The sequence below is a fragment of the Phyllostomus discolor genome, chromosome 3 (assembly GCF_004126475.2).
Source record: "Phyllostomus discolor isolate MPI-MPIP mPhyDis1 chromosome 3, mPhyDis1.pri.v3, whole genome shotgun sequence".
Classification (NCBI taxonomy): domain Eukaryota; kingdom Metazoa; phylum Chordata; class Mammalia; order Chiroptera; family Phyllostomidae; genus Phyllostomus; species Phyllostomus discolor.
In genome coordinates, this window is record NC_040905.2 from 93,687,672 (window position 1) to 93,705,411 (window position 17,740).

Genomic DNA, 17,740 nt, shown 5'->3' on the forward strand with positions numbered 1-17,740 from the left:
CAGTTTTTAAGCTTCACATGAATGATATCATCCTATATATATTATTATGTATGTGTTCTTGTGTGTCATTCAGTATAAGTTTTCAAGGTGTGTGTATTTGATCACATGTAGATTTAATACTGTCATTGTGGTAGTTATATTGTGATCATTTGTTCATTCTTCTACATGAGCACATTTGTTTTCTTCCAAAACCTTAGTACCCCCAAATAGGCTTGTACATATTTCTGCATACATTTCAGTCTCCCTGTAAGATAGTGGTACTCAGATGTGAGCGTTGGTAATACTTGATTTTCATAGTGATTGGTAGACACTACTAGCATTTTGAGTCTGAGGGTCAAATCCAAATGTGTGCTATTAAAACATTTACCTAAAATTAAACATCATAGATCATTTGCAATTTGAATGGTCTGTGACAGTATGCTAGAATAAATGAAACAATATTAATTTGAGGCCAAAAAAGGAAGAGATAGGTATAAATAGTAAGATTACATAATATATATGGTAATAAGTTACCAAGTTGATAAAACAGTCATTAATTTTGTATACCTAACAGTGTAGCCTCAAAATTAAAAAATTGACATAATTATGACATATTTACAAATCCACAGTCATTGAGAAGTAAATGATAAGTAGAATATTTGAACTCTATAGTATATCCAGAACTGTATACCTAGCAAATCAATATTTATTTACAAATCATGGAACTTTTACAAATATTGACTTTGTACTTGTTCACAGATAGCCTTTAAACATTCCCTGAACATAGTGTAATTTATAACTTAGTAAAAACAGGTTATTTAAACTGGAAGTCCTGTATAATGGAAGCCTAAGAAATACACTTTGATGTAACAAGGACCTCATGAAAAAGAATTTAGAACAGAACAATGTTGAAAATACCACATACCTAAACTTGTGAAAAAGTAGTTGAAGCAACATTTAGAAGTCTGTTACTACCCTTAGGTATCATGTAATTAATGTTTTTTGTATGTCTTTACCCAGAATCACATGGCTAGGAAGCCGTGAATGTGACATTTAAATTTAGAGCTCCTTCATTCAATGCCTTGCTCTTAGCTATGCTTCCAAATACAATTTTTGTATTTTCTACAAAGTTGTGTTCCTCTGTGATCTGTCCTTGGCTTATAATGTGTGGGTTTGTGCCTCTGTGAAATTCCTCATGCATTAGCAAACCAAAGAGCCTTAGGATATTTTCCAAATAAATAGTCAAAGATAGTGTGTATTTCATATTCATGTAAGAGGTTTCATGTTAAGTAGCCATTGAAAACATTTTCTGGGATTTCCGGCAAGATGGAGGAATAGGGGGATGGCACCGTACCTCCTCGCACAACCAAGATTATAACAACAATAATTTACAGACAGAATAAAGCCCAGAACCAACAGAGGATTTATCTGAATGGAAGTCGGACAGCCAAGAAGTTGAAGTAGACCAATTCATCCGGACTGGTAAGAGAAGACGAGCCGGGCGGGCTCGGGGCTGGTGCGGGTCGACGGCGCGTGGAGGTTGGGGAAAGTTTGGTGCAAAATCGGCGCGACAGCCATCTGGGGCACAAGAGCGCAGCGGTGATTCCTGAGTGTGCAAGCTACGGCTGGTGGACCCAGAGGGGCAGTGATTGTGGACCAGGGCAGAACTCACGGCCCAGGATCCCAGAGAAGGGTCTGGGCCCAGGAGAACAGAACTGCCGCCATTGTTCCCTCCCGTCCCTGCTCCTGCCCCCACATATAACATCACAATCTAGCAACTGGGGTGCCCAGCCCTGGTGAACACCTAAGGCTCTGCCCCCCACCATAACAAGAGCAACCAGACCAGAAAAAAAATTAAAAAAGGAGAGACAGGGAAAAATATGTTTCCAACAGAGCAGATCAGTCCCCCAGGACTCATCCTTTTGAGTGACTAAGAAATAGCCAGTCTATCAGATGCACAGTTCAAAACTGGTGATCAGAAAGCTCACGGAATTGGTTGATTTTGGGCGCAATTTAGATGAAAGGTTGCAGGTTACCATAAAAGAGATGCAGGAAGACACGTGGAGGAGAGCCAATAGTGAAAGGAAGGAATCTGAGTCTCAAAACAATACAGTGGACCAGAAGGAAGATAGAATCAACCAAGCAGGAAAGCATGATGAAATAAGAATTCAAAAAATCGAGGAAAAGCTTAAGAGCATCCAGGACACCTTTAAACGTTCCAATATCCGAATTAAAGGGGTACCAGAATCGGAAGGGGAAAAGCAACAAATTGAGCATGTATTTGAACAAATAATAAAGGAGAACTTCCCCAATCTGGCAAAGGGAACAGTCTTCCAAGAAATCCAAGAAGCTCAGAGAGCCCCAAGGAAGTTGGACCCAAGAAGAAACACACCAAGTCATATCATAATTACATTAGCCAAGGTAAAAACGAAGGAGAAAATCCTAGAAGCAGCAAGAGATAAGGGGACAGTCACCTACAAAGGAGTTCCCATCAGACTGTCAGCTGATTTCTCCAAAGAGACCTTACAGGCAAGAAGGGGCTGGAAAGAAATATTCCAAGTCATGAAAGACAAGGACCTACATCCCAGACTGCTCTACCCAGCAAAGCTCTCATTTAGAATGGAAGGGCAGATAAAGTGCTTCTCAGATAAGGTCAAGTTAAAGGAGTTCATCATCACCAAACCCTTATTTTATGAAATGCTAAAGGGACTTATCTAAGAAAAGAAGATAAAGACAAGACATGTATAGTAAAAGGACAGCAAACTCACAAATATTAACAACCACACCTAAAGCAAAACCAGTAGAAACTAAGTAAACAATTAGAACAGGAACAGAACCACAGAAATGGAGGGCACATGGAGGGCTAGGAGCAGGGGGGTGAGAGGAGGAGAGAGGGGGAAACGGTATAGAGAATAAGTAGCATAGAATGTAGGTTGAAAATAGGGGGAGGGCAAGAATAGTACGGGAAATGTAGAAGCTAAAGAACTCATAAGTATGACACATGGACATGAACTAAAGGGGGGGAATGTGGGTGGGAGGGGGGTACAGGGGGGAGGGGAGAGAAGGGGGGAAATGGGACAACTGTTATAGCATAATCAATAAAATATATTTTTAAAAAATGAAGCCTGTTTAAACATAAAAAAAAAACCACTTTCTCTTTTAAATGTTTCATTACTAATGTGCTGGAATAACAATATACAAATGTGTTATCATAATCTTTATAGCATTTTGTAAAGGTGTAATCAACCCCAAATACTTTATATGTTAATAATTGGAAAGAACCATCTTAAGTTATTAAAAAGTACATATGAATTTGCAGGAAAGGGGAATTCTGAATTAACTGTTAGTTTCTCATGTTTCTATTTTATTTTATGTTATTTTATTTTATTTATTATGCTATTACAATTGTCCCATTACCCCCACTTCATTCCCCTCCAACCTGCACACCCTCTCCAACCCACATTCGCCCCCTTTAGTTCATGGCCATGTGTCATAAGTTCTTTAGCTTCTACATTTCCCATACTATTCTTGCCCTCCCCCTGTCTATTTTCTACCTATCATTTATGCTACTTATTCTCTGTACCTTTTCCCTTCTCTCTTCCTCCCACTTCCCTGTTGCTAACCCTCCATATGATCTCCATTTTTGTGATTCTGTTCCTGTTCTAGTTGTTTGCTTACTTTGTTTTTCTTTTTGTTTTAGGTGTGGTTGTTAATAATTGTGAGTTTGCTCTCATTTTACTATATATGTTTTTTATCTTTTTCTTACATAGCTCCCTTTAACATTTCATATAATAAGGGCTTGGTGATGATGAACTCCTTTAACTTGACCTTATCTGAGAAGCACTTTATCTCCCCTTCCATTCTAAATGAGAGCTTTGCTGGATAGAGCAATCCTGGATTTAGGTCCTTGCGTTCCATGACTTGGAATACTTCTTTCCAGCCCCTTCTTGCCTGTAAGGTCTCTTTTAAGAAATCAGCTGACAGTCTGATGGGAACTCCTTCGTAGGTGACTGTCTCCTTATCTCTTGCTGCGTCTAGAATTCTCTCCTTCATTTTTACCTTGGCTCATGCAATTATGCTGTGCCTTGGTGTGTTCCTCCTTGGGTCCAACTTCTTTGGGATTCTCTGAGCTTCCTGGATGGACTTCCTGGAAGTCTATTTCCTTTGCCAGATTGGGGAAGTTCTCCTTTATTATTTGTTCAAATAACTTTTCCACTTGTTGCTCTTCCTCCTCTCCTTCTGGTACCCCTGTAATTCAGATGTTGGAACATTTAAAGATGTCCTGGAGGTTCCTCAGCCTCTCATTTTTTTGGAATTCTTGTTTCTTCCTTCTTTTCTGTTTGGTTGTTCCTTTCTTCCTTCTGGTCCACTCCATTGAGTCCCAGTTTCTTTCCCATCACTACTGGTTCCCTGTACATTTTCTTTCATCTCTCTTATTGTAGCCTGCATTTGTTCATGTAATTTGTGACCAAAATCAACCAATTCTGTGAGCATCTTGATCACCAGTGCTTTGAACTGTGCATCTGATAAGTTGGCTATCTCTCGGTCGCTTAAAAGTACTGGTAATAGGGCTTTCAATTCTGCTTGAGCCATCTTTTTCTTTTTTTTTCCTTTGGGCTGCTCTCGCCTGTTATGTATGAGGGGCAGAGCCTTAGGTGTTCACCAGGGTGGGACCCCCCAGTTGCTGGGTTGTGAAGTTGTATGTGGGAGCGGGGTCCGAGAGGGAACAATGGTGCTTGCTCAGCTCTCTGTCGGACCTCAGTCCCTTCCGCCTCTTCCCCTGAGCAAACTGGGCCCCTCTGGTGCCAATTCCCATGTGGGTGGGCTTGTGCACTCTGTGGGACTCTCCAAGGACCTCTCCTGTGAGTCTGGGAGTCTCTCCCTGTGCCTCAACCCCCACAGGTGTTTTCAATGTCCTGAGGCTCTATTTCCCAGCGCTGTGATCCTGGGTTGCACGCAGTGCTTTGCTTCACAATTCCCGCCTCGCTGGGTCTACTGTTTGCCACCCCTCAGCAGCCGTCTGCCAGCTGCTGCTTGTGCACTCAGGGTCCACCCACTGAAGTCTTGCATGCCCCGGATGCCTTACGTGCTGGTCCGAACGCTCTCTGCTCTCTGTGCTAAGACCCAAGCCTGGCTGCCCGACTCTGCCCATCCTACTGGTCTGGATGAACAGGTCTATTTTAACTTCTTGGTTGTCCGATTTCCATATAGTTCGATTTTCTGTCAGTTCTGGTTGTTATTCTGTTTCTAAATTGTTGTTGTTCCTGCCTTAGTTGTGCGAGGAGGTACAGTGTGTCTACCTATGCCTCCATCTTGGCCAGAAGTCCCTGTCATATTTCTATTTCAAAGGAGATTCAAGCTTACTGGTAGCTTAATCGCATGACTTTAGAGGTCCTAAGAAAGGTATAACAACTTGATTCTGCATTTTTCTTCAGTAAGACAAAAGATTAAGCAAATATTTGTCAAGGAAGGAACAAATATACCTTGTAAAATAATTTTGCACTTATAATCTGTACGATGTAAAAGTTGCAGTTTGCTTTTTTGAACCTTTTACTGTTGTTTAAAAGGACCCATATTCACCATTTTAGACATATCATTCCTGTTCACTTCATGTCTAGTCATTTTCAAAAATTCTTCTGATTGTCTATGAATTTGAGCTCAATTTTTTCATTTACTGAGACTGTAAATTGACACCACTCATTTTGTCAGTCTTTTTTTTTTTTTTTAATGTTGCCTTTTTTTTTGTTCAGGAAAAGGCTGTAGTATTCCATATCTTTCACCCAAATTTCTTTACTAAAGTGACCCAAAATACATTTTTGGGATTGTTTTTGAAGTAATATCTTTGTATTCCAAAGCAGGCCCTTCTGAAACTGATGATGTTGATGACAAGCTCCCCCTTTTGAAGTCTTTGCAAGGTATATATAACTCTTCACTTCCATTTTCCCACATACTGTTTTTATTCAATGTTTCTATATATTGGACAGACTGTGTTTTAGTGTTTATATTTGTATTATTACTTTTCTAAATGGAAAAGGAAAAATGTATTGGCCTTTTTATTCTTTGAAAAACATAAATGAACTTCACAAGCAACAATTTTTCAAAACCAATTTTCCCTTTTGTGAATCCAGTAATGAATCTCGAAATGGGTACATGACACACTTTCATATTTAAGGTAAAGTACACATTTATAAATACCTTATATCACAATAGTCAGAAGTAAGGTTTTTGTTGTAAAGTTAGTAATGTAAATATCAATAAGGATATGTTGATACTTAGCTTTTTGAAAGATTGGTCATTTATAAATCCCTGCGTTCATTAATTGAATACTTTTTTAAGAATTTTTGTAGTGTTCCCTAACTTGATGACCATAGGCTCTTTGTGATGGCTTTTGCTTCTATCTATGCTGGCTTTGAGCACATTAGATTTATTTTCTTTAGCTTTGCTTTTTTAACGTAAATGTAATTGCTTATTTCATATTTTGAAAGAACAAAGAGGACACAAAGAATCATTGTTTACACGCACTCTTGTAATAATTGTGAGGGTAGAACAACCAGCTTAAGTGTTGTTATTCTTTCCCCAGTCTGTCGTTTTTTAAGAATTGGTCTCTTGTCCATTACCGCCCATTCCTTTGACCTCACTCACATCTTTGTTTTCTTTGATGTTCGAGTCAGAGAACCTAATGCTTCGTAAATCCCAATGTTGAAGTTTTAAAAAAGAAGGGAAGGTTCTCTGCATTGAGAAAATATATTGGAAAAAGTTCAAGGTTCAAGAATAATTCATTGATCTAGATTTATAGATTTGTGTTTTGAGCTCCAGTGAGTTTTCATAGTATGAAGTGGAAAAGAATCCCAAGATAATTATGGTATCATAAAGCTAGATATCGAAAACCAAAAATACTTGACCTTAGTATGACATTTCAAATTCAAAAACACTGAACACTGAATGACAGTTTTTGAAACTGACTGATACTTTTTAAAAATCAAGGTAAAATATATTCAGAACCTACGTCTCAGTGTTGTATGTTTAGTATAGCTTCTGAAATTAGTTGTCAATGGATGACAAAGTAAATGATTGATTTTTTTTCCCTTTCCCTCATGGGATTTATTTTTTACTCATAGGTAGTATATTTATACACAAAGGCAGGGATCTTCAATGTTTTCCATGTTAGCAGCTCATATATTTAAGGTCAGAGGATGTCTATTTGGGAGCAGTTTGGGTACTTAATTCTAAGTGGCTCTCTAATGTTTTAGTTGACTATTTTCCTATTTATGAGTAAAGCTTCTGCGCTGGTAGGATGAGCCTGTTTACCTTGTGACTGCCTAACCTGATACATTGCTTTATGTTCCAGTTTTTAGAAGCAGGCAGATTATATTACCTGCATTAAAATGCTTTTGAGACTAAAGGTAGTATCTTAAATTTTAACTTACAAATTTCCTTTAAGTTCAACTTTGAATAAATAATGGGGATTGAGTTTCCATAGCTTCCACCATAGTAAAAATGGAAAGCAGGAAACATGTCACAGCAAAACCTGAACTTGTTTATCTAGACTTAATAGAGCCTATGAGCAAAAAAAGAATTTGCTGTTTTTTTAATGTGTTAGTCATTGGCAGATGAGCATGGTACATTGAAACTTAATTGTTCTATTTCTCAAATTCTAACATCTCTGCGTAGTTATATTGTATAGTTACAGTAACTTATAGTAAGTCCCCAAACATACTTAGGTTTACACTATGTATTTTACATTTTAAAGTAGTTTTTTGAGTTTTCAAATAGAAGTGTTAAATGTTTTCTGAATTAGATCACATTGTTTGAAATAACTACTGAGTTAAAGAATCAGTTTGTGTATGTCATATTATATATTTTAAATGGTTTGCATTGTTACCTAGTTTCTTTTCTTTCAATGTAGGTTTTTATTGGTTTATTATATATGGTTCATTTTCTTTTTAGGAAGCCATCATTCTTCAGAGGGTAATGAAGGAGCAGAAATAGAAGTACCAGCAGAAGGTTAGAAATAAAGGGACTTATTTTACTGTATATGTATGCTGTTTGTGTTCTATATTACAGAGATTACTGTCCTTAAGACACCTTATTCGGAAATAAAAAGATGATTGTTTTGGTATACCTTCTTAGCCAACAGGTTTATTTTCATTTTAGTTCTAAGATGTAATATACCTCTTTTACTATACTGACTAATAAAGCATATGGTGACGAAAACTTAAGTGGTAAGTAAAATTCTTCCTGATGCAAAGTGCTGTCCCTTTTTTTCCTGATCATCTTGTACCATATTACACTTTTTAAAGAAAGAAAAGCTTTAGTATGTTAGAATTATAATTATTACTGTCTCAGTTCCTATTTCAGTTGTTTTTTTAATATATTTTACTGATTATGCTATTACAGTTGTCCTATTCCCCCTCTTCACTCCCCTCCACCCTGCACACCCTCTTCCACCCACATTCCCCCCCTTTAGTTCATGTCCATGTGTCATAAGTTCTTTAGCTTCTACATTTCTCATACTATTCTTGCCCTCCCCCTGTCTATTTTCTACCTACCATCTATGCTACTCATTCTCTGTACCTTTTCCTCCTCTCTCCTCCTCCCACTGCCCTGTTGCTAACCCTCCATGTGATCTCCATTTCTGTGGTTCTCTTCCTGTTCTAGTTATTTGCTTACTTTGTTTTTGTTTTTGTTTTAGGTGTGGTTGTTAATAATTGTGAGTTTGCTATCATTGTACTGTACATGTTTTCTATCTTCTTCTTACAAAAGTCCCTTTAACATTTCATATAATAAGGGCTTGGTGATGATAAACTCCTTTAACTTGACCTTATCTGAGAAGCACTTTATCTGCCCTTCCATTCTAACTGAAAGCTTTGCTGGATAGAGTAATCTTGGATGTAGGTCCTTGCCTTTCATGGCTTGGAATACTTCTTTCCAGCCCCTCCTTGCCTGCAGAGTCTCTTTTGAGAAATCTGATGGGAACTCCTTTGTAGGTGACTGTCTCCTTATCTCTTGCTGCTTCTAGGATTCTTTCCTTCATTTTTACCTTGGCTGATGTAATTATGATGTGCCTTGGTGTGTTCCTCCTTGGGTCCAACTTCTTTGGGACTCTCTGAGCTTCCTGGAAGTCTATTTCCTTTGCCAGATTGGGGAAGTTCTCCTTTATTATTTGTTCAAATAAGTTTTCTACTTATTGCTCTTCCTCTTCCCCTTCTGGTACCCCTATAATTGGGTGTTGGAATGTTTAAAGATGTTCTGGAAGTTCCTAAGCCTCTCCATTTTTTTGAATTCTTGTTTTTTCATCATTTTCTGCTGGACGTTTCTTTCTTCCTTCTGGTCCACTCCATTGATTTGAGTCCCAGTTTCCTTTTCATCACTATTGGTTCCCTGTACATTTTCCTTTATTTCACTTAGCGTAGACTTCATTTTTCCACCTAATTTGCAACCAAATTAAACCAATTCTGTGAACATCCTGATCAACAGTGCTTTGAACTGTGCATCTGATAGGTTGGGTATCTCTTCATTACCTAGTTGTATTACTTCTGGAGCTTTGATCTGTTCCTTGGTTTGGGCCATTTATTTTTTTTTTTTTGTCTTAAAACGGCTGTTATGTAGTGAGAGGCAGAGCCTTAGGTATTCACCAGGGCGGGGCAAGCCACGTCGTGGGTTGTGTCCCTGTATTTGGGGGAGGGTGTCCGGGAGGGAACAATGGCACTTGCTCCACTCTCTGCCTGATCCCGGTCTCTTCTGCTGCTTCTGCCAAGCAAACTGGGCCCTTCTGGTGCTGATTGCTGGGTGAGTGGGCTTGCATACATTCTAGGACCCTGTGGGTCTCTCCAAGGAGCTCTCCTGTGAGGCTGGGAGTCTCTCCAGGCACCTCAACCCCTACAGGTGTTTCCAATTGGTGTTTGGTTTTTTTGTTTGTTTTTTTGTTTTTATTTTTAGAGAGGGAAGGGAGGGAGAAAGAGAGAGAGAAACATCAATGTGCAGTTGCTGGGGGCCGTGGGGTGCCTGCAACCCAGGCATGTGCCCTGGCTGGGAATCGAACCTACGACACTTTGGTTCACAGCCCACGCTTGATCCACTGAGCTACGCCAGCCAGGGCCTCCAATTGGTGTTTTAAGGCTTTATTTCCCCTAGCTGGAGCTCTGTGTTTTGGAGTCTGTCTGGCTCACTAGTTTCGCCTGGTTTATCTGCACACGAATGTGGGACGGTCCAGGGTCTGCCAGCCACAGCGTGTGCGCTGGGGTCCACTAGCCACCGCTTTTTTTGTCACGACCCATCTTCCCATGGCTGCTAGACCCGCCCCACCTACTGATCTAGATGAATGTGTCTACGTTAACTCCTTGGTTGTCGGACTTCCATACTGTTCAATTTTCTGTCAGTACTGGTTCTTTTTTTGTTTCTAAATTGTTGTTGTCCTTATTTTGGTTGTGCGGGGAGGCACTCTGTGTCTATGTATGCCTCCATCTTGGCTGGAAGTCCCTATTTCAGTTTTAAACAAACTGTTTAATGGTGTCAATTTTAAAAGTAGGATACTATATGCTATATAAGATAAATAAAAGAAAGTTTTCCTCTGTGCTTATTTTATACCCACAACTACCCTGTGAACCACATTCTCTATTTATCAGCCATCCTCCTTTACTCTCAGGGTTGAATGAATATTTAGCTGTGGTACAGCTTTTTTAGTTACTGGAATCTTGAGTTAAACTGCTAGGATGTAGAATGGCTTCCTATTTCTAAGTGGTTTATATAGTTTAAAAAAAGTTTTTATAAGCCCTGGCTGGCGTAGCTCAGTGGATGGAGCACGGGCTGGGAACCAAAGTGTCCCAAGTTCGATACCCAGCCAGGGTACATGCCTGGGTTGCAGGCCATAACCCCCAGCAACCACACATTGATGTTTCTCTCTCTCTCTCTATCTCTCTCCCTTCCCTCTCTAAAAATAAATAAATAAATAAATAAAATTTAAAAAAAAGTTTTGCCTTGGCTGGCGTAGCTCAGTGGATTGAGCGCGGGCTGGGAACCAAAGTGTCCCAGGTTCGATTCCCAGCCAGGGTACATTCCTGGGTTGCAGGCCATAACCTCCAGCAACCGCGCATTGATGTTTCTCTTTCTCTCTCTCTATCTCTCTCCCTCCCCTCTCTAAAAAATAAATAAATAAAATCTTTAAAAAAAAAAGTTTTTATACATTGTTCCCAAGGAAAATGACTGGTAAGTTAACCGAATCTTGTTTTAGAATTACTTCTCTCATAGACTGGTTGTGTTGCACCTTATTTTTCTAGGTTAAAAATGAAGTCTGTCCTGTAACTTTATACTCTGTATATTAGCTTTTTTTATTTTTAAAATTCATTACTTTGATCTTTTACCCTCTCTGAGTGGAGGGACTTCTTAATGTTTCCAAATTCAATTTTATAAGTAAGGTTTCTAACTGGAATACATTTCTTACAGAAATAGGAATATGCTCATTTTAAACAATATTTTAGATTTTTCAGTTTTTTTTAGAAGGTAGTGTACATGAAATTTTTTTTCTGTGTGGAGATAATTAAATACTTCTGATGTAACAAAATTTCTGTTTTTAATAGGTGGTATTTACAACAAAATACCGATATATAATATACATGGAGCAGGTTTCCTCAGGCACCATGAATTACTTCACAGTTTACAATTCTGTAATTAGATATTAGGCTTTCACATACTTTACTTTTGAGGGGATTTTTGTTGTTTTATGGCACTGTTAATAGAGTTGAATCAAACCTGGGTTCTGGTCTTCATTCCTTTACTAACCGATAAACAATCTTTGGCAAATCAATTAACCTCTGAACCTTTGCAAAATCAAAGAGAGTTGATAAAGATATTTTCTAGCTTCTAGCACTAACCTTCTGATGCACATATATTTGTTTGGTGCAGTAATACAAATATTAATGAAATTTCTAATTTTTAAAAGAATCTTGCATATAAAATTAGGGGATATAGTCCTGTTTGCATTTTTATCGTCATTGTGTTAACCTAAAGGTCCCCACTGCAAACAGCTGTGGTTGGATTTAACAATTAAATCATTCCTAGGATTTCTGAAAGCAGAGGAGAAATAGTAAAAACAGGAAAGAAAAAGATAAAGCCTTTATTTTCATTTTAGCGTTTTCTAGTTATACTAGGAAAATAATTGTGACTTTATTATAATCTCATTCCTCTAAAAATAGAAGTTTTTTGAGTCCATCAATGCAGGCAACTTGGTATTATCTAATAGTTTTCCTGAAGTTCTCTACTTCTTGTTTTTTTATCCCTATTTCTAAGTCAAGAGGCTAGATATTTTAGTAAATATGAGATGAAATAAAATGCCAGTAAAACTTTATAGTAGGCTGCTTTTGGAGTATCAGATCAATAAAATGTTGGAACATAGAAAGTGCTTTATAATGAATGTCATTTTAGAATTTTATTTTTTTCAAGATTCTACTCAACATGTCCCTTCAGAAACAAGTGAGGACCCTGAAGTTGAGGTGACAATTGAAGGTTAGTTATTGAAAAGCCTTGATTCCAAAAGTTTACTTCTGGTCATGAAAACACTTGTCACATTCACATTTCTAAGTATGCATTTCATTCATTCTTAAAGGAAACTTGTGATAAGAATTGACGCATATATGTGTATGTCTAACCAAAGCAGCCCACTTCCCAGCAGTGCACCCAGTGCTTTGGGAGTTTTAGAGAACAGAAGTAAGCTGTGAAAATGAGCAGTGGACCGGGCTGTACCCTGTCATTGGGAATTGAGAATAAACAGTGAAAACTATGACCAGACTGGATGCACATGAAGTCAAATTCTGTAATCTGTTATTGGGTTGTGCTAGCTAGATCTAATTAGTATCAGTAACCCCTGTTATCTCCTTGAGTAAAGTGGAGAAGAAAGTGATGATAGGTAAGTCAATTTTTAAAGGGAGTTTTCTCCTACAATACTATTAGAGGCTAACATATAACCTGTTCTTAAAAAGTGTTTTTGAATCAGTAGCTACAAATATATTCTAAACTAATCGTTGTAGCCAAAGTTGCTTTAAACCTAGTTTTTTCTTCAAAGATAATGCATGAATGCAGACGAGCCAGTTTATCCTGAATTATTATTATTATTTTTAATATATTTTATTGATTATGGTATTACAGTTATCCCATTTCCCCCTTCACTCCCCTCCACCCTGCCCAACCCCTCTCACCCACATTCCCCCCTTTAGTTCATGTCCATGTGTCATAAGTTCTTTAGCTTCTACATTTCCCATACTATTCTTGCCCTCCCCCTGTCTATTTTCTGCCTATTGTCTATGCTACTTATTTTCTATATCTTTTCCCCCCTCTCCTCCTCCCACTTCCCTGTTGCTAATCCTCCATGTGATCTCCATTTCTGTGCTTCTGTTCCTGTTCTATTTGTTTGCTTAGTTTGCCTTTGTTTTATGTATGGTTGTTACTGTGAGTTTGATGTCGTTTTTTAGTGTTCATATTTTTTATCTTCTGTTTCTTAGATAAGTCCCTTTAACATTTCATATAATAAGGGCTTGGTGATGATGAACTCCTTTAACTTGGCCTTATCTGAGAAGCACTTAATCTCCCCTTCCATTCTAAATGAAAGCTTTGCTGGATAGAGCAATCTTAGATGTAGGTCCTTGCCTTTCATGACTTGGAATACTTCTTTCCAAGCCCCTTTCCTGCAAGGTCTCTTTTGAGAAATCAGCGGGCATTCTGATGGGAACTCCTTTGTAGGTAACTGTCCCCTTATCTCTTGGTGCTTCTAGAATTCTCTCCTTCATTTTTACCTTGGCTCATGTAATTATGCTGTGCCTTGGTGTGTTCATCCTTGGATCCAACTTCTTTGGGACTCTCTGAGCTTCCTGGACTTCCTGGAAGTCTATTTCCCTTGCCAGATTGGGGAAGTTCTCCTTTATTATTTGTTCAAATAAGTTTTCCACTTATTGCTCTTCCTCTTCCCCTTCTGTACCCCTATAATTCAGATGTTGGAACGTTTAAAGATGTCCTGGAGGTTCCTCAGCCTCCCCTCATTTTTGTGAATTATTATTTCTTAATTCTTTTCTGTTTGGTTGTTCCTTTCTTCCTTCTGGTCCCTTCCATTGATTTGAAACACAGGTTTCTTTCCATCACTATTGGTTCCCTGTGCATTTTCCTTCATTTCTCTTATCGTAGCCTGCATCTGTTCATCTAATTTATGACCAAATCTGAATCACAGAATCAACCAATTCTGTGAGCATCCTGATCACCAGTGCTTTGAACTGTGCATCTGATAGGTTGTCTATCTCTCAGTTGCTTAAAAAAACTGGCTCTGGGGCTTTTAACTCTGTTTGAGCCATCTTTTTTATTTTATTTTACTTTATTCCTTTGGTCTGGTCATGCCTGTTACGATGAGGGACGGAGCCTTGGGTGTTCACCAGGGCGGGGTGCCTCAGTTGCTGCTTTGTGACTTGTATGTGGGGGCGGGGTCCAAGAGGGAACAATGGCGCCTGCTCCGCTCTCTCTATGACTTCAGTCCCCTTTGCCTCTTCTTACAAGCAAATTGGGCCATTCTGGTGCTGGCTCCCGGGTGGGTGGGCTTGTGTACTTTCTCAGACTCTGTGGGTTTCCCCAAGGAGCCTCCTGTGAGGCTGAGAGATTCTCCCGGCCTCAGCTCCCACAGGTGTTTTCAGTCAGTGCCTTTAGGCTTTGTTTCCTGGCTCTGGGTCCCTGGGTTGCACGGTCTGTGTCACTGCCCATTTTCGCTTAGTTTGTCTGCTCGAGAATGTGTGGCTGCCGACAGCCAGCTGCCTTGCATGCCTCACTGGGTCTGCTCGTTGCCTCCCGCGCCCAGGGTCTGCCACCGGTCAGTCAGCTGTCCCTGCGCTTGTGGGGTCCGCCAACTGCCGTCTGCGCCCTGCGCACCTGCGTCTGCCAGCCATCACTTTTTCCTGCCGGGACCCCTCGACCCCTCTCTGTAGGCCTCCGACTCTACCCCTCCTTACCAGCCTGGATGTATGGTAGTCAGACTTCCATTCAGTTCATTTCTGTCTGTTCTTTGTTTGTAAATTTTTGTTGTCCTTAGTTTTGGTTGTGGGAGGAGGCACAGTGTGACTACCTATGCCTCCATCTTGGCTGAAGTCTCATCTGAATTATTTAAAAATTCAGCTAATGTTAACAGTATCATTGTTCATATTTAATAGTGAAATATGTATTTTTTCCTTTCACATTGTCCCACACTAGTCCCCTATAAATTTTTCTCCCTCAAAGTATGTCTTTCCTAAGGAAATATATTGAAACAAAACAACAAATTACACTATGTTATGTTTACATCTGCCCTGTTCTAAAGTCCCTCTACTCACTTGATTGTGTATACATCTAAGAATAATTTGATACATACACATGTATATAGTTAGTTTTATAAAATACATGCTTTCAGCATATACAACATTATAATGAACATCTAAAATACACATATATCACATTTCCCATAGGTTTTTTTCCCCACCATAACCACACATCTTGGTAGTTCATCTTTTCTTCTTTTTTTTTTTAACTGCTGCATAACTTTTCTCAGATTTATCTTGTTCTCTCTTTCTCTCTCTCACTTTCTGTCTCTCTAATAACATGTCTCCTCTTGGTGACACTTGGTTATTTATAGTATTTGGCTACTTAACAACTAACTACTCGAAATGTATGTCTTCATTGCTTCTAAAAAAATAGAAATATATTAGTAGCTTTCACCTAACATGAGGTTTTTCTCATCCTTCAATCTCAACATAATATATATATATTTCTTTTATCATTTATCTAATTTTACTAACCTAAAAGCAGTTTTGAATTGTTTATAGTTTAGCATTAAAAAATTTAGTTTTTTTAATTTGTAAACCTCATTAGCCATCAGAAAAGGAAATCTAACTTAAGAGTTTATAAACATTATAAATACTGAAAATTTTGTCTTTTCTATACAGATAGGGAAAATAGATTATATTAAAATTTATTAGGACAAAGATTTAAATAGAAAAATAACCAAGTTATTTTTTACCATATCTTAGAGCAGATAACAGCTGTATTAAAATTGTTTGGAAAGGAAACACATGCTTTTTATAATATAAGACTTTTAAAGAGATGTTAATGATAATCATGAACTAAATGGCTCATGAACCTGAAATGCGTCAATCTTCAATTTTACATCTTTGGAAGGACTGATAAATCTTATTCTTTTAAACTAAAACATACTACAAAAAGCTTTAGCATTCAAACTTGCCAACAAGTGGTAGAATTTTGCTATTTAGATGGTTTTTGTTCACAATACCAATGAAATACCAGGTCTATGTAAGTAATTACTTTACAGAGTAGATGTTTCTATGGCACATATGTATGTGAACAAACTATATGTCAACCTTAATTAAATTGCTACTGTATTTGCCATGTATAATGTGTATTTTGTACCAAAATTTTAGAGAAAAATAAGGATGCATATTATACATAGGTAGTACTAATTCTGTATCATATAAATGCTTTGAATTCTTTTATGTATGCTTATGCATTAAAAGTGTATGTCTAGAAAGCAATAACGATATCCATATGCAAAATAATACCCTGGAATATGATCATTGGTTTTGCTGAATTTTTGGCGAACTTACAACGAAAGCAGTTTTGGCCAACGATTCAACGAAATGAAATGAAGAGCAACATATTGTTATCCTCAGAGTAAGATAGATGACGCCAATTGTTATCCAGCTGATAAGATAGGGGATGAGCACTTTATTACCATCTGGGGAACAGTGCAACATTTCTCTTCATACACTTTAGGTGGAAGAAATTATGAGAAAATCCCTTGGAAAATGTCGAAACAATTTTCATACACTGGAAGCTTTAAGCTAAAAGTTATTAAATATGCTAAAAATTATGGCAAGAGAGCTGCCGAGAGACACTTTGGACCTCCTCCCACAGAGAGTGTCATCAGGTTGTGGAGGCAACAGGAAGAAAAGCTTCTTCAGATGCCAAGGCAGAAGAAGGCAATGCCAGGGAAACCTCCAAAACCTCCAAAGTGGCCGGAGGTGGGGAAGGAGGTGAAGACTTGGATTTTGGAGCAGCGTCAAACTGGGGTCTGTCTTTCAACCAAGATGGTACAAGAAGAAGGTGAAAGGATTGCACAAGAAAAAAAATTGATGATTTCTCAGGGATGCCTAAATGGTTTTGCTGTGTATAAAGCACCTAGACGGTTTTTTTATGAGTACATTAAGGAAGGTAAAGTTTAAGTCTGTGATATTAACAAGGAAGGTCAAAGGAGAACTTGTGCATATTTTTGATAAATACTATTTATGTTTTCTGGAAAGACTGCACAATGGTAGGAATTCATTAAATATCTATAGTTAAGAAATTAACTTTTGGCATATCTTCGTAATAGAAAATATATACAGGCACTGAAATTGTGATTTTTTTGGTTTGTTTAATGTAAATGATCCAGAAAAAGGTCCCTGTTGTCCTATGTTTAGTTGGGGAGTGGGGAGGAATTCCTGCCTTTCATGAATAAGGCAAGTTTAAAAGGAAAAGTGTATGTAGAGAATGATGTTAGTTTTGTTGAGAAAAATACTGGAAGAAGAAGATAAATGAAGATCATTGCACATGCCTATGGATGACTTTTATTTTCTCCTGTTGTATCTTTCTGCATTTCCCAAAGAGTTTATAGAAAAGATTTAAAAAAGGACTTGGTTGTCTGAGTTTGTCAGGTTTTCCACACTACCTTAAGTTTGATATATTCATTTGAAATTATGTGGTGTTC

The 17,740-nt window shown here is 38.1% G+C and overlaps 1 protein-coding gene across 1 annotated transcript in view; it reads left to right on the forward strand.

The window, feature by feature from the left end:
• LOC114500711 (general transcription factor II-I-like) overlaps positions 1-17,740 on the forward strand; it is a 162,765-nt gene that overhangs the window by 72,117 nt on the left and 72,908 nt on the right. Inside the window, 3 exon segments of the mRNA XM_036020083.1 lie at positions 5,838-5,894; positions 7,927-7,983; positions 12,418-12,480. Coding sequence (XP_035875976.1) covers positions 5,838-5,894; positions 7,927-7,983; positions 12,418-12,480 — 177 coding nt within the window.